At 44.3% G+C, this 22,220-nt stretch overlaps 1 protein-coding gene across 1 annotated transcript in view; it reads left to right on the plus strand.

Annotated features, from left to right (window-relative positions):
* The window catches only part of LOC122559428 (beta-1,4-N-acetylgalactosaminyltransferase 3-like), a 211,485-nt gene that overhangs the window by 143,852 nt on the left and 45,413 nt on the right, over nucleotides 1-22,220 (plus strand). Inside the window, exons 8-10 of the mRNA XM_043708875.1 lie at nucleotides 231-309; nucleotides 4,994-5,060; nucleotides 5,589-5,732. Coding sequence (XP_043564810.1) covers nucleotides 231-309; nucleotides 4,994-5,060; nucleotides 5,589-5,732 — 290 coding nt within the window. The remainder of the gene's footprint in view (nucleotides 1-230; nucleotides 310-4,993; nucleotides 5,061-5,588; nucleotides 5,733-22,220) is intronic.

Here is a 22,220-nt window from a genome sequence, read left to right on the forward strand (position 1 = left end):
AAGGGACATATCAAAAATGGACGTAGTTAAGGGAGCTTACTCAACTTGAGTTCTGCGATCTTTTCCAATACCTAAGTTGTGATTTTCCAAAGACATTGGCAATTAATTACTGTATTACATTAAAGGACTAAAATATAATGTACGAGTATTTATACACAGTAATTGATTGTTTCCTTGTGTCTTTATTATGGGTGTAGTGTCATGCATTCTTTTCCATTTCCTATCTGTAGGTTGTTATCCTTTAAGAAATATTTCTTTGAGGTACTGCACAAACAAAATGACAAAGGAACAGACCACATAGAAGTTGCAGTAAGTAATTTTGATTTTTTTTTCAACTTTGAAAATTCATTGTTTTTCTCATTTGTAAAGTTTACTTTTTAGTGAGTTTTGAGAAGATTTGTAGCTAAGGTTGAGGTTCTGGATGTACGTTTGCTTGCTGAGCTAGAAAGTTCATTTTCAGACATTTCATCACCATGCTCGGTAATATCATCAGTGAGCCTGCGGTAAAGCGCTGGTATTATGTCCCCCTTGCTATTTATGTGTTTAGTTTCCTTTGGTTCGTGACATCATAACTTGTTTTGGTGATGTCATTTCTTGATCTTTTTCTTAGAGGGTGGTAGATGGGGTCTGAATCAATGTGTTTGTTGATAGAGTTCCGGTTGGAATGCCATGCTTCTAGGAATCCTCGTGCATGTCTCTGTTTGGTTTGTCCTAGGATGGATGTATTGTCCCAGTCGAAGTGGTGTCCTTCTTCATCTGTATGTAAGGATGCTAGTGAGAGAGGGTCATGTCTTTTTGTGGTTAGGTGATGTTCATGTATCCTGGTGGCTACTTTTCTGCCTGCTTGTCCAATGTAGTGTTTGTTACAATTCTTGCAAGGTATTTTGTAAATGATGTTTGTCTTGCTTGTTGTCTGTTTAGGGTTTTTTATGTTCATTAGCTGCTGTGTTAGTGTGTTGGTGGGTTTGTGGGCTACCATGATGCCAAGGGATCTGAGTAGTCTGGCAGTCATTTCTGAGGTGTCTTTGATGTAGAGGAGAGTGGCTAGGATTTCTGGACACGTTTTGTCTGCTTGTTCGGGGTTTGTTGCTGAGAAATCGGCGGACTGTGTTCATTGGGTACCCGTTCTTTTTTAATATGCTGTATAGGTGATTTTCCTCAGCTTTTCATAGTTCCTCTGTGCTGCAGTGTGTGGTGGCTTATTGAAATAATGTTCTAATGCAGCTTTGTTTGTGGACGTTGTGATGATTGCTTCAGTAGTTCAATATTTGGTCCGTTTGTGTTGTTTTCCTGTAGACACAGGTTTAAAGTTCGTTGTTCACTCTACTGTGACATCTAGGAATGGCAGTTTGTTGTTTTTCACAAATTCACAAACCAAGAGCCCCCCTCAGACCCATAATCCAAGAATTCACTCCACCCAAGAATTCCTGAACACCATCAAAAACACAAAGAAAGAAGAGAATGAAATACTGGTCTCCTTTGACATAACAGCCCTGTTCATATCTATCAACATTAACCTGCCCAAGGAAACACTGACTACACTATTAGAAGACCGAAAGACACATACACCAGACATCACCAACTTCATCAGCAAGAACAATATCATCAAGCTAGTTATCCTATGCTTTACCACCCATTTCACCTTCACCAACAAAACCTACAGACAAACCAACGGAATACCTATGGGATCTCCAATATCAGGGTTCTTAGCAGAGGCAGTAATGCAGAGACTCAAACAAACAATATGCCAGCCATCCAACCCAAACTTTGGGTCCACTACATGGGTGACACCTTTGTCATCACTAAATGAAACAAATTAGAGGAAACCTTCAAGAACATCAATAATATCCTTACTGGCATAAAATTCACAAAAGTGAAGGAAAACAACAACAAACTGCCATTCCTAGATGTCACAGTAGAGCGAACAGCCAAAGGGAAACTTCAAAACAGCGTCTACAGGAAAACAACACATACAGACCAAATATTGAACTATAGGAGCAAGCATCCTAACACCCACAAATGAGAATAGTATTTCAATGAGTCACCACACACTGCAGCACAGAGGAACTACTAAAAGCTGAGGAAAATCACCTGTACAGCATGTTGAAAAGGAACGTGTACCCAATGAGCACACTCTACCGATTTCTCAGCAACAAAACCAAACAAGCAGACAAAACGTAACCCTAGCTACTCTCCCCTACATTAAAGACATCTCGAAAATGACTGCCAGACTACTCAGACCTCTTGGCATCATGGTAGCCCATAAATCCACCAACAAACTAAAACAGCAGCTAATGAACATAAAAAGACTCTATGCAGATAACAAGCAAGATGAACGTCATTGCTGGCTAATGCTTCATCTATTATCTGTGTCTTGATTGCCCTTGAGAAGGTGTTGGTGAGCTGTCTTCCTAAACCTTTGATGTTTCTTTGGTAGAGGTAACATTCCCTTCTTAGGGAAAAGTTCCAGGTTTTCAATAAATGCTGGACCAGCTAGTGACATCTGTCTCCTATGAGGGAATAAACAAAAAAAAGTATAAACTCCCAGTTGTTAACATCCATGATTTTGTGCGCCCAGCCGATCTGTAGGTAGGAAATTTGGGCTTCTGTTACTTTTGACGACATGGGTCTCTTGTTTTAATTTTGTCCTGCTTCAATGTTAATTATGGAACATGAGAAGAATGCCTGGATAGTTCTGAGGGAGGTTTTATTTGGTTTACTAATGCCAGCCTTGATTGCAGAAGTTTGCTTGGGTGCCCTGAAATAAGGTAGAAACAGGAGTAGGCCATTCAGCGTTGGAGCCTGCCTCATAAGTCAGTATGATCGTGGCTGATCAAACAGTCCAATGTCTGTTATCCAACAGACCCCATAACCCTGCGTGCCATTAGTAATCAGAAATCTCTCAATCTCTACCTTAAATGTACTCAAAGACTGGGCTTCCAAGGTCTCTGGGATAGATAATTCCCAAGGTTCACTGCTGTCCGATTAGAAAAAAAATTCCCTACCTAGGACCAAATTGCACCCCGAGTCTCGACTCCCCAACTGGGGAAACATCTCAGCTGATCAATTCCGTCTATCCATTTTCAGTACTTCGTAAGTTTCAATGAGATCACCTCTCATTCCTAGAAATTCTGGAGAAATCAGGTCCGCTTTGCTGAATCTCTCTTCATAGGACAGTCCCACCTTCTGGTAACAAGTTTGATGAACCTTCATTGCACTCTCTCTCTGACAATAATATCTTGCTTAAGAAAAGGAGTTCCAAATTCCAGATACAGTCCAATCAAGCTGCTACATACATGAAGCAAGACTTCACTGTCTTTAAATCCTCTTGCAATAAAAGCTAATATTCCATTAGCCTTCGTAATTGCTTGTTGCACCTGCATGTTAGCCTTCAGTGACTTATCGACATGGACACCTAGGTCCACTTGTACATATCTACATTCTAACCCCTCACCATTTATGAAGTACTCTGCACATCTGTTTCTCCTATCAAAATGGATAACATTTTAATTTTCTGTTCTCTGTTATGGAGGTAGAATAAAGCAAGTAGGAGTGTGATGGGTGTTCAAGTGGACTAGTTCTGAGATTATCTTGAGTTTAGCTCACTTGTTGTTATATATCTAGTCCTCTAGGGATGAAGTTGGATTTTGCCACAGCAGTTTTGGAGTGGGAATCAGACAGTCTGCTGTAACTTCCCTTTAAGCACTGGGACCTGTAGTTCTTCATCCAGACTGCCATGTTTTAGACTTGGGCCATTAGGTTTCTCTGGGAAAGTATATCTGCCAAGATGCCTCATAAATGTTGCTATTGTACATGTCTCCACCATATTCCAGACACTTACTACCCTTTGTGAAAAAGAAACTCGCCTCTCACACCTCCTTTAAACTGAACCCTTTTACCTTCGACCTATTTCCCCTAGTAATTAACATTTCTATGCTGGGAAGAAGACTCTAAATGCCTCTCATAATTTTATAAACTTCTGTCAGGTTGCCTCTCATCTTTTGATGTTCAAGTGAAAATAAACTTATGCTTCTGTCATAGTTAATACTCCACACCAGGTACTATCCTGGTAAACTATTTCTGTATCTTCTCCAAAGCCTCCACATCCTTCTCGTGGTGTGGTGACCAGAACTGTACACAATATTTCAAATGTGGCCTAACGAAAGTTTTATACAGCTACAACATGACTTGCCAATTTTTATACTCTGCGCCTCGACTGATGAAGGCAAGCATGCCATACGTCTTCTTGACCATCTTATCTACTTATGTTGCCATTTTCAGGGAATTGTGAACCTGTATGCCTAGATCCCTCTATATGTTGATACTACAAAGGGGTCTGCCATTTAATGTATACTTTCTCCTGTATTAGATCTCCCAAAATGCATCACCTCACATTTGTCCAGATAAGTTCCATCTATCACTTCTCCGCCCAAGTCTCCAGCCTATCTATATCAGGATGAATCCTCTGGTAATCCTCCTCACTATCCGCAACTCCCTCAATTTTGTGTGGCCTGAAAACATATTAATTGGACTATCTGCGTTCTCTTTCAAATCATTCATATATATTACATATATATTATGTATTACCCTTACTTACTGCAAGGACTGAGGAGTCGGTGGGCAATAAACAAGAAACGTATGAATGGCATGAACATTTTTCACACCAAACTGTAGTGTGGTCATAAGAAAATATCACATTGGTTTGAACGCAGGGCATGGCCTCACACTTACTGCAGAATGGTGCTAATCATGTATTGTGAGGTAAAGGAATACTTAGGCCCAAATCCTGATGCTAAATCCACACACCAGCCCCATTATATCAGAAACAATAAAGCAGAGTGAGCCTAAATGAGGCAACTTAACACAGGGGCTTATTGCAAAGATCAAGTGCCCTAAAGTGAGAGCACCTTTTTTAGCAGCAGGCCAGTGCAGCAGAGGCAGGCTGGTTAATCGAAAGAATTTAATTATCATATTTATTGTCTCTTTTCCTTAGTGGCGACTTCGCAAAACTGGCCTTAAATTCAGCATTATTGATTCGAAGTATATCTCACTTTATGTTAGTAAGTTACGCACTATACTTCTATTTGTAAATTATACACTTGCATTTGTATTATTTAGAATTATAAATTATTAGAACCAATTGAGAGTGTGAAGAAGACAGTAATGAAGTTATATAAAGGAGTCCAAAACTCTATGTAACCCAAAGCCTGACCTGAAACTTAGACAAAGAAATTGTGACTTTCTTTTAACATACTCAGCTTTCCTTTGGTTTTAACCAGAAAGTAACTGTTTAAACTTTAATTGGAGTAAAATGCCACAGATAAGCTTATTATTAGTAATGAACATATTTGTACTTAGCTTTTTACTGTTATAGATAGTCCACACATGCCAGTTCTCTACTCTCTTATAATTGTTGTTGTAAATTTGGATGCATTTAAGTAAATGGCAGTAAGCTAAACTTACGACTGTTGTTGTATTACTTAATGCTTTTTAAAATAATTAAATAAGTGAAACATTCAACAATGTGTGCTCCTCTTTAAACAGAACCTTGTGGTGAATTTTTTTTTAAATTTCTTTTTCCATTCCAGACGAGTCACTGATAAAATTAAATGAGGTTCAGCACATTCCACAGTCTGTAGCGAGCCATAAAAAGAATTACGGTTATTCCAGTTCACACAGAGACCATCCAACAGAAATGCTGAAATATGACCCTCGTGACAGTTTCTTCCAATGTAAGAGATCTCTCCAAATATTATTGTTGTTGTTAAGACAGGGATGTTATGTGGGATGACCAGTAGGAAATATACCTGGTGTTCTCAGGAGATCATTGAAAACTGGTAAGGAGCAACAAATCTTATTGAACAGCAAGTCCTCTAAATCATGACAATACTCATTTTTGCTCCTTAAGCATTTTGGTTGATAAGGGAACAGAGCATTTGTCACTTCTATTATGATAACAGCAAGAACAAGTGATGCAATAAGATGATTTATTTTATGCAATTTATGTTCAATTATCCATTTGCAGCCAAAAGAGGCAATATTTACCAAATGTTATTTGGCAGAGGTGAAGTCTCTTTGAAGTTACTGGAGAGTGTTTTTGTTTTCAGTTTTTTCCCATGCATTTCTAAATACAATAACATGCTGGAAAAATACACTTCCATTTGTAGTTCAAGATGTACATTATACCAACACCCCATGGACTGCAATCTTACAAGTAGATCATTCATCACCATCTAATTGAGGACAATCAGGGATAGGCAATAAATGCTGGCAGAGCCAGTAACACCCACATTTTGTCGATCATTTTAAATAATATCTTGATTGCTCTTCTGTGAGTTTATCAATGAGTGTAGTAGCTTGTGACTTATGAGAAACACCACATGCACTCCCATCCAACCCTTTCCAGATATCTATAAGGGTGCAGTTTCCAAGAGAAGTCATTAAATCATGATCAGCTATGGAAAAATTTGGTCCTCCACTTTGTACTCGTGTCAAGTGAGACCAGTTTGTGTCAAAAATAAAGACGCATTCACCAGGCTACAAGCAAGTGGTTTCAATTTTAGTTTTAAACTCACACCTGCAAACATTATTGTTTAAATGCAAATCAATCTTCTTTGTTAAGATATCATGTAACTTTAATAAATTTAGTCTCCAGTGTGAAAAACCAGTTATTTATGTTTATCGTCATAACAAATAATACTTTGTTACACCTCACTGAGGGAGCAAGCTGGAAATCAAGCCCTGCTATTCTGATAGTCATTACTAAAGTTAACAATTTTATAAAAGAATGCAAATTCCCCAATTTACCTGTCTTTTAGGTTAACAGAAAGTCTGGATCAGGTTTCTGTATTTTGCAAGAATGTCTACTTACTGCAGAGAAATAGAGTCGAGCTAAAGAGTTATGAACTGTCAACATATAACTGCTGGTTAAAACTCTAATCCTCTTACAAAACTTTCCCCTCTACACAAATGTACAGACAGACTCAAAAGATAAATGGGTGGAGGGAAAGACTAATAAGACAGTTAATTGTCCCTGTCCACAGGTTTCGCTGAGATGATCCTTCTTGTTTGTTAGGACTTAAGACTATAAGACATAGGAGTGGAAGTAAGGCCATTCGACTCATCGAGTCCACTCTGCCATTTAATCATGGCTGATGGGCATTTCAACTCCACTTACCCGCACTCTCCCCGTATCCCTTAATTCCTTGCGAGATCAAGCATTTATCAATCTCTGCCTTGAAGACATTTAACATCCTGGTCTCCACTGCGCTCCACAGGCCCACCATTCTCTTGCTGAAAAAATTTCTCTTCATTTCCATTCTAAATTGACCTCCTCTAATTCTAATGCCCACGGATCCTAGTCTCCCCATCTAACGGAAACAAATTCCCAGCATCCACCCTTTCTAAGCCATGCATTATCATGTAAGTTTCTATTAGATCTCTCCTCAACATTCTAAACTCTAATGAATGCAATCCCAGGATCCTCAGCCATTCATCCGTGTGAATCTCCGCTGGGCATGCTCTAGTGCCAGTATGTCCGTCCTGAGGTGTGGGGCCCATAATTGGAAACACTATTCTAAATGGGGCCTAAGTAGAGCTTTATAAAACCTCAGAAGCACATTGCTGCTTTTATATTCCAACCCTCTTGAGATAAATGACAACATTGCACTTGCTTTCTTAATCACGGACTCAAACTGCAAGTTAACCTTTACAGAATCCTGGACTCGCACTCCCAGATCCCTTTGTACTTTGGCTTTATGAATTTTCTCACCGTTTAGAAAGTAGTCCATGCCTGTATTCTTTTTTCCAAAACGCAAGACCTCGCAGTTGCTCACATTGAATTTCATCAGCCATTTCTTGGACCACTCTCCAAAATGTCTAAATCTTTCTGCGAACTTAAAGCTCCTCAATTTTCCTTTTCCAGGTACTTTCATTTGCTTGCAAAAGGCCCGGAGCAATTGGTTCACACTTATAAAGTCTCTGAATTTTGGTCGAAAGTTAAAGGTTACAGCAAATGATAGACAGAGCTAAGCGATTCCGCAGCCAATAGATCAGATCTAAGCTCTGCAATCCTGCCACATCCAGTCATGATTAAATAACTCACTGGAGGAGATGACTCCACAAATATCCCGATCCCCAATGATTGAAGAGCCCAGCACACCAGTGCAAAAGATAAGGCTGAAGTTATCGCAGCAATCTTCAAGCCAGAAGTGCTGAGTGGATGATCCATCTCAGCCTCCTTCATTGGTCCTCAGCATCACAGATACCAGTCTTCAGCCAGTTTGATTCACTTCAAGTGATATCAAAAAACAATTGGAGGCATTGGATATTGCAAAGGCTATGGGCTCTGACAATAGTACTGAAGATTTGTGCTCCAGAACTTGCCATTCCCCTAGCCAAGTGTTAGAGTACAGCTATAATGCTGGAATCTATCTAACAATGTGGAAAATGTGCCCAAGTATGTCCTGTACATAAAAAAGCAGGACAAATCCAACCTAGCCAATTACTGCCCCATCAGTTTTATTCTCAGTCATCAATAAAGTGATGGAAGGTGTCATGAACAGTGCTGTCAAGCAGCACCTGCTCAGCAATAACCTGCTCAGTGACATCTACTTTGGGTTCTGTTAGGGCCACTGAGCTCCTGACTTCATCACAGCCTTGGTTCAAACATGGACAAAAGAGCTGAATTCCAGAATGTGACAGCCCTTGACATCAAGGCTGCATTTGAGTGAGTGTGGCATCAAGGACGCCTGGCAGAACTGGAATCAGTGGGTATCGGGGGTAAATTCTCCAGTGGTTGGAGTCATACCTGACACATAGGAAGATGGTTGTGGTTGTTGGAGGTCAGTCATTTCCGCTCCAGGACATCTATGCAGGAGACCAACCGAAGACCAACCATCTTCAGCTGGTTCATCAATAGGACCCTCCATCATCAGGTCAGAAGTGGGGATGTTCACCGATGATTGAACAATGTTCAGCAACATTCACGACTCCTCAGATACTGAAGCAGTCTGTGTTCAAATGAAACAAGATCTGGACAATATCCAGGCTTGGGCTGACAAGTGGCAAGTAACATTCATGTCACACAATTGCCAGGCTATGATCATCACCAATAAGAGACAATCTAACTACTGCCCCTTGACATTCAATGGTGTTACCATCACTGAATTCCCCAATATCAACGTCCTTAGCGTTATCATTGATCAAAAATTCAATTGGACTCACCACATAAACACAGTGGCTATAAGAGCAGGTCAGAGGCTAGAAATACTGCGGCGAGCTCTCCACCATCTACAAGGCACAAGTCAGGAGGGTGATGGAATACTCTCCCTTGCTTGGATGAGTGCAGCCCCAACAATGCTCAACAAGCTTGACACTCTCCAGGACAAAGTAGCCCACTTGATTGGCACAGAATCCACTCTCTCACCACTGAAGCTCAGTAATAGCAGTATGTACTATCTAGAAGATGCACTGCAGAAATTCACCAAAGATCCTCAGACAACACCTTCCAAACCCATGACCACTTCCATCAGGAAGGATAAGGGCAGCAGATATATGGTAACACCGTTCCTTTACTGTTGCTGGGCCAAATTCCTTAATGGCATTGTGGATCAACCCACAGCAGGTGGACTGCAGCAGTTCAAGAAGGCAGCTCACCACTACCTTCTCAAGGGCAATTAGGGATAGGCAATAAATGCTGGTCAGCCAGTGACACCCACATCCCACAAAAGAAAAATGAATAAGTTAAAACAAATTGATGAGGGGAAATTTGACTGGCTTTGTGTCAGCTTGAGGTGTTTTCTTCCTGCAAAAGGTGGCTACTTCCTTTTAAGATCTAATGCCTTCTCACCAAAAGTTCATACCCACAAGCTGTCCAACCACCTGGGAGCCAGTCACATAGTTGTTGGTTCAGCAGAAAGCCATTATCATCAATAGCTGGTTGCCACTCCACAGACCAATCAACTATTTGTTGCCAGCTGAACCCACACCCCTGGCCACAGCTCATCTGCAGTAATCTCCCTTACTGCTTGAACAAACAGCACTCAGAATGAGTGTCAGCTAACTTGCCGCTAAAAGTGCAGTAACACTGTTCACAATCCTTGGTTTTTAAAACAGTCCTTTCCTCATTTTTGTCCGCAATCCAAAATATAGAAAATAAAAAGAGACCATCTTTAACCATAGAATCATATAATACAGAAGAGGCCCTTTGGCCCATCGAATCTGTACCACTAAATCTATACTAGTCCCATTTTCCAGCATTTAGCCCATACCCTTAAATGTTCAAACACTTCACGTGCTCATCCAAGTATAGTTTTAAAGATTGTGAGGTTACACGCCTCAAGGACTCTGCCAAGCGATGCATTTCAAATACCCACCAGCCTCTGAGTGAAAACTCTTTTTCTTAACTCTCCTCTGAACCTCGTATTTTTCATCTTAAATCATGCCCCTTTGTTACTGACCCTTCAACTAAGGGGAACAACAGCTTTCTATCCACCCTGTCCATCCCCCTCATCATCTTATAAACCATGGGTGACATGGTGGCTCAGTGGTTGGCACTGCTGCCTCACAGCACCAGGGATGCGGGTTCAATTCCAGCTTCGGGCAACTGTCTGTGTGGAGTTTGCATTCTTTCCATGTCTGCACGGGTTTCCTCCAGGTGCTCCGGTTTCCTCCCACAGTCCAAAGATCAGGTGAATTGGCCAAGCAAAATTGCCTATAGTGTTAGGTGCATTATTCAGGGATAAATATAGGGTCTGGGTGGGTTATTCTTCGGCGGGTCGGTGTGGATTTGTTGAGCCGAAGAGCCTGTTTCCACACTCTAGAAAATCTAATCTGTATGAGGTTCTCTCTCAGCCTTCTCTGCTCTAAAGAAATCCCGAGCGTAGCACCTCTCCCTTCAAAGCTAAACTGCTCCATCCCTGGCAATATCTTGGTGATCCCCCTCTGTACCCCTTCCAGTACAATCACATCCTTCCTCTAGTGTGGTGACCAGAACTGCATGTAGCAATCCAGCTGTGGCATAAACAAAGTTTTGTCCAGTTCTGATATGACCTCCTTGCTCTTGTAATCTATGCCTTTTCTGATAAAAGCAAGTGTTCTGTACGCTATCTTAACTTATCTTATCTTAGGGGCGGCATGGTAGCTCAGTGGTTAGCACTGCTGCCTCACAGCACCAGGGTCCCAGGTTCGATTCCAGCCTCGGGTGACTGTCTGTGTGGAGTTTGCACATTCTCCCAGTGTCTGCTGGGTTTCCTCCGGTACTCCGGTTTCCTCCCACAGTACAAAGATGTGCAGGTCAGGGGAATTGGCCACGGTAAATTGCCCATTGTGTTAAATGTATTAGTCAGAGGGAAATGGGTCTGGGTCGGTTACTCTTCGGAGGTCAGTGTGGACTGGTTGGGCCGAAGGGCCTGTTTCCACACTGTAGGGAATCAAATCTAATCTAAAAAAAACTACCTGATTAACCTGTCATGCCACCTTCAGGGATCTATGGACAAGCACCCCTTGACTCCTCTGTTTCCTCTGAGCTTCCTCATGTCCTGCCATTTATTGAGTAATCTCTTGATTTGTTACTTCTTCCAAAGTGCAGCACCTCACACTTATCAGGATTAAATTCCATCTGCCACTGATCTGCCCATCTCACCAACCTGTCTATCACCTCTGAGAACCTAAGACCTTCTTCCTCATCCAGCACCTGACCAATTTTCATGTCATCTGCAAACTTACTTATCATTCCCCCCAATGTTATATTGAACAATAAGTGACTCAGCACTGATCCCTATGCTACGTCACTAGAATCTGGCTTCCAGTCTCATAAACAGCCTTTTACCACCACCCTCTATTTCTTGCCAATTTTGGTTCCAACTTGTCAAGTTTTGCTGGATCCCATGTTCATTTACATGTTCCAGTGCATTGAAAAGCATTCAGTGAAGACCTTTTACATAAGCAAAATCAAATTTCAAACAAATGAGTGGGAAACAACTGCTGTAGTGACATGATGAAATTTATAGTTAACATAGAAGATACTTACTGCTGGCTAATTTAGGAGCAATTTCAAATTGAATGTTTGCTTTTCTAAAATGCCTCATTCAAGATCCTGCCAAATAATGCTGCAAATGATGGGGCCATGTTAAGCATATGATGATTTTGTGCAGAATATGCCATCTTCTCCGTGATCCATTTGTATTTCATATAGTCACTCCTAAAAGAGGTACACACAATTCCTGTGCTTTATTTGTAACAGTTGCAGTCGTGTGATTTCTTTATTCATTCATTCACAGGATAAGGACGTCACTTACTGAACATCCCTAATTACCCAGAGGGCAGTTAGGAGTCAGTCACATTGTAGTGGGTTGGGAGTTACATGTAGGCCAGACTAGGTAAGGTTGGCAGTTTCCTTTCCTAAACGGCATGAGTGTACTAGATGGTTTGTTCCAACAATCGCCAATGGATTTATGGTCATCAGTAGATTCTTAATTCCAGATATTTATTGAATTCAAATTCCACTTGTCTGCCAGGTTCACGGAATGTTCTCAGGATCAACATTCAAATGATAATACCACTAGGCCATCACCTCCCCATATCAATGTCATAAACATCTACATCTATTAGTTTGTTGCATATGTATTATAAATATGGTGTGTTTCCCTGTTAGAGAAATTAAAATGTTCTTTACCATTTCCAATTAACTCATTTCTTTTATTCTGTTTTTCTGATCAAAATCCTTGTGCATCACATTAAAATGTGTGAATTTGAAGGTCTTAAAGGAGACACAATGTCAACATTTTTCACCCTGTGCACATCAGAACTGACACTTAAGAAACCAAATTTAGAAATGGGAATAAAAATGGAAAGAGCTGGAGAACTCAGCAGGCCATTGACGAAGGAGTGCCACCACCCCATCAGGTTTGAGTTAGGTTGGAAGCTGAAGAGCAGGACGAGTAGAGTAATGATCTCAGGTTTGCTCCCGGTGCCACAAGATAGTGAGGTGAGGAACAGGCAACAAGTGCAGCTTAACACGTGGTTGCGCAGCTGGTGCAGGAGGGAGGGCTTCAGATACATAGACCATTGGGATGCCTTCTGGGGAAGGTGGGACCTGTACATGAAGGACAGGTTGCACCTGAACTGAAGGGGCACAAATATCCTGGGTGGAAGATTTTTTTGTGAGGTTCGGGTGGGTTTAAACTAGTTTGGCAAGGAGGTGGGAACCAGAGCTATATATCTGAGAGGGGGGAGTTGTAGGTGGGGCAGTGACAGGATGTAGTGAATCTATCAGGGAGGTTGTTCATGTGTGTCTGCTTTAACACAAGGAGTTTTAGAAATAAAAGTGATGAACTTAGAGCATGGGACTATGATGTTGTGGCCATAACAGAGACGTGGGTTTCACAGGGGCAAGAATGATTGCTAGATGTTCCAGGGTTTAGAACGTTTAAAAAGAACAGAGAATGTGGAAAAACAGGAGGGGTGTAGCATTGCTAATCAGAGAGTGCCTCACAGCTACCTAAATGAAGGTTGTAGAGGAAGTCTTGTCTACTGAATCAGTGTGGGTGGAAGTTAGGAACAGCAAGGGAACAGCCACGTCACTGGGGGATTTCTACAGACCTCCTAAAAGCAGTAAGAAGATTGAAGAACTCATAGGCTGGCAGATGTTGGCAACATGCAGATGTAGCAGGGCTGTTGTTATGGGTGACTTCAGCTTTCCAAATATTGACTGGAACCTCCTTAGTGCAGATGGTTCGGATGGAGCCGTTTTTGTCAGGTGTGTTCAGGAGGGTTTCCTAACTCTGTACATAGACAGACCGACAAGGGGAAAGGCCATTTTGGATTTGGTGCTCAGCAATGAGCCAGGACAGGTATCAGATCTTCGGTGAGAGAACACTTTGGTGACAGTGACCACAACTGCCTCACATTTACCATAGCCTTGGAGAGGGAAAGGACCAGTTACCAAGGGAAGACATTTAATTGGGGAAAAGGAAATTATGAAGCTATCAGACAAGGGTTGGGAAGTACAGATTGGGAGCAATTGTTCCACAGAACGGGAACAACAGACATGTGAAGACTGTTTAAGAAGCAGTTCCTGCGAGTGATGCATAAATGTGTTCCTCTGAGATAGACAAGAAGTGGTAAGATTAAGGAGCCTTGGATAACGAGAACAGAGGAGCTTCTTGTCAAAAGGAAGAAGGCAGCTTACGTAATGTGGAGGAAGCAAGGATCTAGCACAGCTTTAGAGGATTATAGGTTCACTAGAAAGGAGCTCACAAATGGACTGAGCAGAGCCAGGAGGGGACATGAAAAAGGATTAGGGAGAACCCAAAGGCATTTACTCATACGTGAGGAATAAGAGATTGATCAGGGAGAAGGTAGGGCCAGTCAAGGATAGCGTAGGGAATGTGTGCGTGGATTCTGAGCTGATAGGGGAAGCCCTAAATGGGTTTTTTTGCTTTGGTTTTCACTAAGGAAAGGGATCTTTAAGTAGCCAAGAAGCGAGCTTGAACAGATCGAGATTGAGGAAGTTGATGTGCTGGAAATTTTGGCAAACATTGAGATTGATAAGTCTCCAGGGCCAGACCATATTTATCCTAGGTTGCTCTGGGAAGTGAGAAAGGAGGTTACTAAGCCGCTGGCGAAGAACTTTGCTTCCTCACTCTCCACTGGAGTCGTACAGAATCGGAGAGAGGTCAATGTTGTTTCTCTTTTCAAGAAGGGAAATAAGAAAATCCCTGGCAATTACAGACCAGTCAGTCTTATGTCTGTGGTCAGCAAGGTTTTGGAAAGAATTCTAAGGGATAGGATTTATGACTATTTGGCAAAGCATAGTGTGATTAAAGGCAGTCAGCATGGCTTGTGAGGGGCAGGTCATGCTTCACAAATCTTATTCAGTTATTTGAGGAGGTGAAGACACAGGTTGATGAAGATCAGGCAGTGGATGTGGCATATATGGACTTCAGCAAGGCATTTGATAAGGTTCCCCATGAAAGGCTCATTCATAAAGTCAGGAGGTATGGGATACAGGGAGATTTGGCTATCTGGATTCAGAATTGTTTGGCTGACAGAAGACAGAGAGTGGTTGTAGATGGAAAGTATTCTGCCTGGAGGTCAGTGGTGAGTGGTGTCCCGCAGGGCTCTGTTCTTGGGCCTCTGCTCTTTGTAGTTTTTTATAAATGACTTGGATGAGGAGGTTGAGGGGTGGGTTAGTAAATTTGCCGATGACACAAAGGTTGGAGGTGCTGTTGATAGTATTGAGGGCTGTTGCAGGCTGCAGCGCGACATTGACAGGATGCAGAACTGGGCTGAGAAATGGCAGATGGAGTTTAACCTGGATAAATGCGAAGTGATGCATTTTGGAAGGTCAATCTTGAATGTTGAATATAGGATTAAAGACAGGATTCTTGGTGGTGGAGGAACAGTGGGATTTTGGTCTTCAAGTGCATAGATCCCTCAAGGTTGCCACCCAAGTAGATAGGGTTGTTAAGGAAGCAATCTCGGACTGTCCTCTCTGGAGAGAAGGAGGAAGAGAGGTGACCTGATCGAGATATACAAAGTAATGCGAGGCATGGATCGAGACAATAGCCAGACACTTTTCCCCAGGGCAGGACTGACTGCCATGAGGGGTCATAGTTTTACGGTGTTAGGAGGAAGGTATAGAGGAGACGTCAGAGGTAGGTTCTTTACGCAGAGAGTTGTGAATGCGTGGAATGCATTGCCAGCTGTGGTGGTGGAAGCAGAGTCATTAGGGACACTTAAGCAACTGCAGGACATGCACATGGATAGCAGTGAATTGAGGGGTACGTGGGTTAGGTTATTTTATTTTAGATAAGGATTAATCCTCAGCACAATATCGTGGGCCGAAGGGCCTGTTCTGTGCTTTTTTTTATGTTCTTTAACCGAGTGCAGCAAGTTCTGAAGGAGACAGGTTAGATTGGGTGAGGTGGGCAGTGAAACTATGGTGCTGAAGTCACGAGACTAAGTGCGGTGGGAGGACAGAGAGAGGGTGGAGTTTTGGAGATGGCTGAATTGTGCTATGGAGTAGAGACAGAGAGACAAAGGTGATGAAAGGAGAGTTCCAAGTCATGCTGTTCCTGAAAGTAGAGGTGAGTATGTCAAGGGAGCACAGATCATTCAGTATCAGAGAGGGAAACATCACACGATAATGACAAGAGGTGGGATTGGAAGAGGTGATGGAATTTGGGAAGGGGAGCTAAGATTGACAAAAATGATCCGAGAATGAAGGGTTTATCATATGAGGAGGGGTTGAGGCCTCTGAGTCTGTACTTGATGGAGTTTGGAAGGATAAGGCAGGATCTGATGGAAAGCTTACAGAATACTGAAAGGCATTAATGGAGAGGACATGGAGAAGATGTTTCCACTAGTAGGAGAGACTAGAACACAAGGGCATAGTCTCAAAGTGAAGGAATAACTCTTTAAAACTGAGATGAGGAGGAATTTCTTGAGCCAGAGGTTGGTTAATTTGTGAAACACATTGCTGTTGATGGCTGTGGAGACCAAGTCATCGAGTATATTTAATAAAGATGGATGGGTTTGTGATGAGTAAGGGGATCACGGAATACAAGACAAGGCAGAAGAAGGGGTTTGAGAAATATATCGGCTATGATCAAATGGTGGAGCAGACTTGGTCCACCAAATGGCTTAATCCTGCTCCTACATCTAATCATGTTATGATCTAAGGAAGAATCCAGAGTGGTATTAGTACTTGTAAGTTTGTTGAAGCTTGTGTTCTTTCCCAGTTAAAATGAAGACTAAAAGTTTCTTGTTGAGCCATTAATAAACTGAAGAAACAAGTGTTGATGGGGACCCAGTCAACTTTGAGATAGAGTGAGGTGGTGCTGATGGAGGCAAAGATCAAGAATGTGCAAGTGACTGCACAGGGCACTGAGTGTGGTTCTCAGGATGCAATGAGTTTTAAGGAGTATTATATGTTGTGATCCTGGTTGGGATTCACAACATAAAGCATAGTATTTCATTTGAAATTCATGTGGGAAAACTAGGGGTGGAAGCAGTCACAAGGAGATATGGCTTTGAAAATGAGTTTTGGCAAACCTTTTATCAAAACACTAGGGGGAATATAGAAAGCAATCAAGGTAAATAAGCTGAAAGATTCAAATAGAAATCTTGTCACAGAGAAAAGCAGAACTTCCTCAACATGAGCATACCTGGAAGAGAGGTGACAGTGAACTAAATTCTGTGAACACTGGAGATCTAAATAAATAAAAGATATAAATACAATACAGATGTCCAGAGAGAATACTCAATAATGGGTTAGCTTTGCTGAGAGCAACCCTCTCTAGATACACCTTGGCAGGGAAAGAGAGAGAAGGTGTAATTAAAATAGAGAACAACGTTAAAAAAGGAATAACCATTTGTAGAGAATGTCAAGAGGGTGTTGATTAATTTGTTCATGGCTGACATGGAGATGTAGCAGGAACTGATAGTTGTCAAAGATGAAATCTGGTAGGCGTTGGAGTGACATGGGTGATGGTGAGATGTGTGGCAGAGTCGGGTCAAGGTCAAAGTCCAGTGGAGGCTTACCTTGAAGTTGGGTGTAACCCGCACCATATTTTCACAAGGGCTGTGGCGAGATTCTTGCTAGGCAGTGACAAGTTGCCAACTGACAGTAATTAATCCTTGTTAAACACCTTGTTAATGGTACACCTCATCTTATTAACATTTAGTTTCTATCTTAGCTAACTTGCCAAACTTGCTAGATGTCAGCTATACTCAGTATGGAAACCAGCTGTGTACCTGCCTGATACAGTTCGCCACTTGCTCTGAACAACCTGGTGTTGCTTACAACCAATCTGCAGCATGAACCCAGCACCAATCACACACATTCCTCCACCTCTGGCATTGGCATTCAGCATTTTCAAACAGCTTGTGATCATTCTACCACCCCTCCTATGCACTAGCAGTGTGCTTAGGAAGCACAGGCTCTCATTGCAGGGCACATCGGCAGCTAGTATTGAAAGGCTGCAGTGGGGACACTTTGCACACAGGCACCCAGTTCCTGGAATGGACTAGGCGAAAGGCTGTGGGAGCTAGTGAGGGAAGGTGTTGCATTGCATTTGTGAGAGTGGAAGTGCATGCGCCTTGGTGGGAAGTGGGTGCATTGGCAGAGTTAGGGTGACTATGAGGTAGCAGAGAGGATAGTAAGGATACTTAGCCTGGCAGAGCAGAGAATACCATGTGGTATTGCTGGGCGCTCCTCTGCACCCTAGAGTCTGCGCTGATGCAGGTGGCAATTTTGGACCAGGTTGGCACTGCCTCCTCTGGGAAAAGGAAAAAGGATGCCTCTTCCCCTTGATCACCCTGTCCATCAGGACCTCTAGATCCCTGTCTGAGAATCATGGAGTTGTTAAATTGTGTTAAAAAAAGATTGTTTGATGCAGCTGTAGATTTGGATTTTGAAAACTTGTCATCTACATTTCAGATGTGCACAAAGGGTAGGAGGTTTGTGGTCTTTCTGTTGAAGGCAAGCTTTTCATGGGAAGCAATGAAGATGTTAGCAAGAGCCCAAACTAGAGGGGATCCCATTGCAATATCATTGATTTGAGTTGGTGAAACTAAACCCAACTGTACTAGTTACTAGGTTCATGGGTTCAATGACATTTCTGACACTAGAAGCACATTTAGATTGCCAAGATATAATTTCATAGTGAGGTTCTTGTCGCACAATGGTACTGAATTGAATTGAACTAGCTTTATTGTGAACTGTACTCAAATGAGTACAGTCAAAGTTGCTACTGACAGTGCCATCTCAGGTATGAAGGTACCTGAGTACAATCCTTTGCTACAGAATAGAGAAATGAAGAGGAAAACAGTTGCATTACAGGTATATATTATGTAACCATAGGTCAGGTATACACAGTGTAAATATAGGTCAGCTATACAGTGTGTAACCATAGGTCAGCTATACACTGTGTGACCATAGATCAGCTATACAGTATGTAAATAAAGGTCAGCTATATGCTGACTAACTGTAGGTCGTCTACACAATGTGTTCCCATAGGTCAGCTATAAACTATGTTCCCATAGGTCAGCTATACACTGTGCAACCATCGATCATCTACACACTGTGGTACCATAGGTCAACTATACATTATGTTACCATAGGTCAGCTATACAGTGTGTAACCATAGGTCAGTTATACTCTATGTAACCATGGGTCAGCCATACCCTGTGTAAGTGCAGGTCAGTTATACACTGTGTAACCAAATGTTTGGAAAACAAGAAGCAAAGTTAAAAAGACAAACATCTCAGTCTCTCCCCAAGAGCTCGCTGTAGCAGACCAGTGCAAGGCGTTCTCCACATGCTGTGACTGCTGAATGCTACCGCACTCCACACTGGGCCTCTGGACACTAGGGTCTCTGCTCCTGGCAGTGGTCACTGGGGTGTCTGCTCTGGGTTGCTGCTCACTGGTGTCTCTGCTCTGCTCTGCTCGCTGGTGGTCTCTGCTCTGCTCGCTGGTGGTCTCTGCTCTGGTCGCTGGTGTCTCTACTCTGGTCACTGGTGTCTCTGCTCTGGTCGCTGGTGTCTCTGCTGTGGTCACTGGTGTCTCCGCACTGGTCGCTGGCGTCTCCGCTGTGATCACTGGTGTCTCTGCTCTGGTCACTGGTGTCTCTGCTGTGGTCGCTGGTGTCTCTGCTCTGGTTACTGGTGTCTCCGCTGTGGTCACTGGTGTCTCCGCTCTGGTCACTGGTGTCTCTGCTCTGCTCCCTGAAGGTCTCCACTGTGGTCACTGGTGTCTCTGCTCTGGTCGCTGGTGTCTCTGCGCTGTTCGCTGGTGTCTCTGCTCTGGTCACTGGTGTCTCTGCTCTGGACGCTGGTGTCTCTGCTCTGGGCACTGGCGACTCTGCTCTGGTCACTGGTGTCTGCACTCTGGTCGCTGGTGTCTCTGCTCTGGACGCTGATGTCTCTGCTTGGTCACTGGTGTCTCTGCTCTGGTCACTGGTGTCTCTGCTCTGGTCACTGGTGACTCTGCTCTGGTCACTGGTGTCTGCACTCTGGTTGCTGGTGTCTCCGCTCTGGACGCTGGTGTCTCTGCGCTGTTCGCTGGTGTCTCCGCTCTGGTCACTGGTGTCTCCGCTGTAGTCACTGGTGTCTCTGCTCTAGTCACTGGTGTCTCCGCTCTGGTCACTGGTGTCTCTGCTCTGGTCACTGGTGTCTCCGCTCTGGTCACTGGTGTCTCTGCTCTAGTCACTGGTGTCTCCGCCCTGGTCACTGGTGTCTCCGCCCTGGTCACTGGTGTCTCGGCCCTGGTCACTGGTGTCTCTGCTCTGGTCACTGGTGTCTCCGCCCTGGTCACTGGTGTCTCTGCTCTGGTCACTGGTGTCTCAGCTGTGGTCACTGGTGTCTCTGCTCTGGTCACTGGTGTCTCCGCCCTGGTCACTGGTGTCTCAGCTCTGGTCACTGGTGTCTCTGCTCTGGTCGCTGATGTCTCCGCACTGGTCGCTGGTGTCTCTGCTCTGGTTACTGGTGTCTCCGCTGTGGTCACTGGTGTCTCCGCTGTGGTCACTGGTGTTTCTGCTCTGGTCACTGATGTCTCCACTGTGGTCACTGATGTCTCCGCTGTGGTCACTGGTGTCTCTGCTCTGGTCACTGGTGACTCTGCTCTGGTCGCTGGTGTCTCTGCTCTGGTCACTGGTGACTCTGCTCTGCTCGCTGATGTCTCCGCTGTGGTCACTGGGGTCTCTGCTCTGGTCACTGGTGTCTCTGCTCTGGTCACTGGTATCTCTGCTCTGTCACTGGTGTCCCTGCTCTGGTCACTGGTGTCTCTGCGCTGTTCACTGGTATCTCTGGTGTCTCTGCTCTGGTCACTGGCGTCTCCACTATGGTCACTGGTGTCTCTGCTCTGGTCACTGGTGTCTCCGCCCTAGTCACTGGTGTCTCCGCCCTGGTCACTGGTGTCTCTGCTCTGGTCACTGGTGTCTCTGCTCTGGTCACTGGTGACTCTGCTCTGGTCACTGGTGTCTCTGCTATGGTCACTGGTGTCTCTGCTGTGGTCACTGGTGTCTCTGCTCTGGTCGCTGGTATCTCTGCTGTGGTCACTGGTGTCTCCGCACTGGTTGCTGGTGTCTCCACTGTGATCAATGGTGTCTCTTCTCTGGTCACTGGTGTCTCCGCACTGGTTGCTGGTGTCTCCACTGTGATCAATGGTGTCTCTTCTCTGGTCACTGGTGTCTCTGCTCTGGTCACTGGTGTCTCCGCACTGGTCGCTGATGTCTCTGCTCTGGTCGCTGGTGTCTCTGCTCTGGTCACTGGTGTCTCGGCTCTGGTCACTGGTGTCTCCGCTTTGGTCACTGGTGTCTCTGCCCTGGTCACTGGTGTCTCGGCTCTGGTCACTGGTGTCTCCGCTCTGGTCACTGGTGTCTCTGCCCTGGTCACTGGTGTCTCTGCGCTGTTCGCTGGTGTCTCTGCTCTGGTCGCTGGTGTCTCCGCACTGGTCGCTGGTGTCTCCGCACTGGTCGCTGGTGTCTCTGCTCTGGTCGCTGGTGTCTCCGCACTGGTCGCTGGTGTCTCTGCTCTGGTCACTGGTGTCTCTGCGCTGGTTACTGGTGTCTCCGCTGTGGTCACTGGTGTCTCCGCTGTGGTCACTGGTGACTCTGCTCTGGTCGCTGGTGTCTCTGCTGTGGTCGCTGGTGTCTCCGTTGTGGTCACTGGTGTCTCTGCTCTGGTCACTGGTGTCTCTGCTCTGGTCGCTGATGTCTCCGCACTGGTCGCTGGTGTCTCTGCTCTGGTCGCTGATGTCTCTGCTCTGGTCGCTGGTGTCTCCGCACTGGTCGCTGGTGTCTCTGCTCTGGTTACTGGTGTCTCCGCTGTGGTCACTGGTGTCTCTGCTGTGGTCACTGGTGTTTCTGCTCTGGTCACTGATGTCTCCGCTGTGGTCACTGGTGTCTCCGTTCTGGTCACTGGTGTCTCTGCTGTGGTCACTGGTGTCTCCGTTGTGGTTGCTGGTGTCTCCGCTGTGGTCACTGGTGTCTCCGCTGTGGTCACTGGTGTCTCCGTTGTGGTTGCTGGTGTCTCCGCTGTGGTCACTGGTGTCTCTGCTCTGGTCGCTGGTGTCTCTGCTCTGGTCACTGGTGACTCAGCTCTGCTGGCTGATGTCTCCGCTGTGGTCACTGGGGTCTCTGCTCTGGTCACTGGTGTCTCTGCTCTGTCACTGGTGTCCCTGCTCTGGTCACTGGTGTCTCCGCTGTGGTCACTGG

The sequence above is a fragment of the Chiloscyllium plagiosum genome, chromosome 19, assembly GCF_004010195.1.
Source record: "Chiloscyllium plagiosum isolate BGI_BamShark_2017 chromosome 19, ASM401019v2, whole genome shotgun sequence".
Lineage (NCBI taxonomy): Eukaryota > Metazoa > Chordata > Chondrichthyes > Orectolobiformes > Hemiscylliidae > Chiloscyllium > Chiloscyllium plagiosum.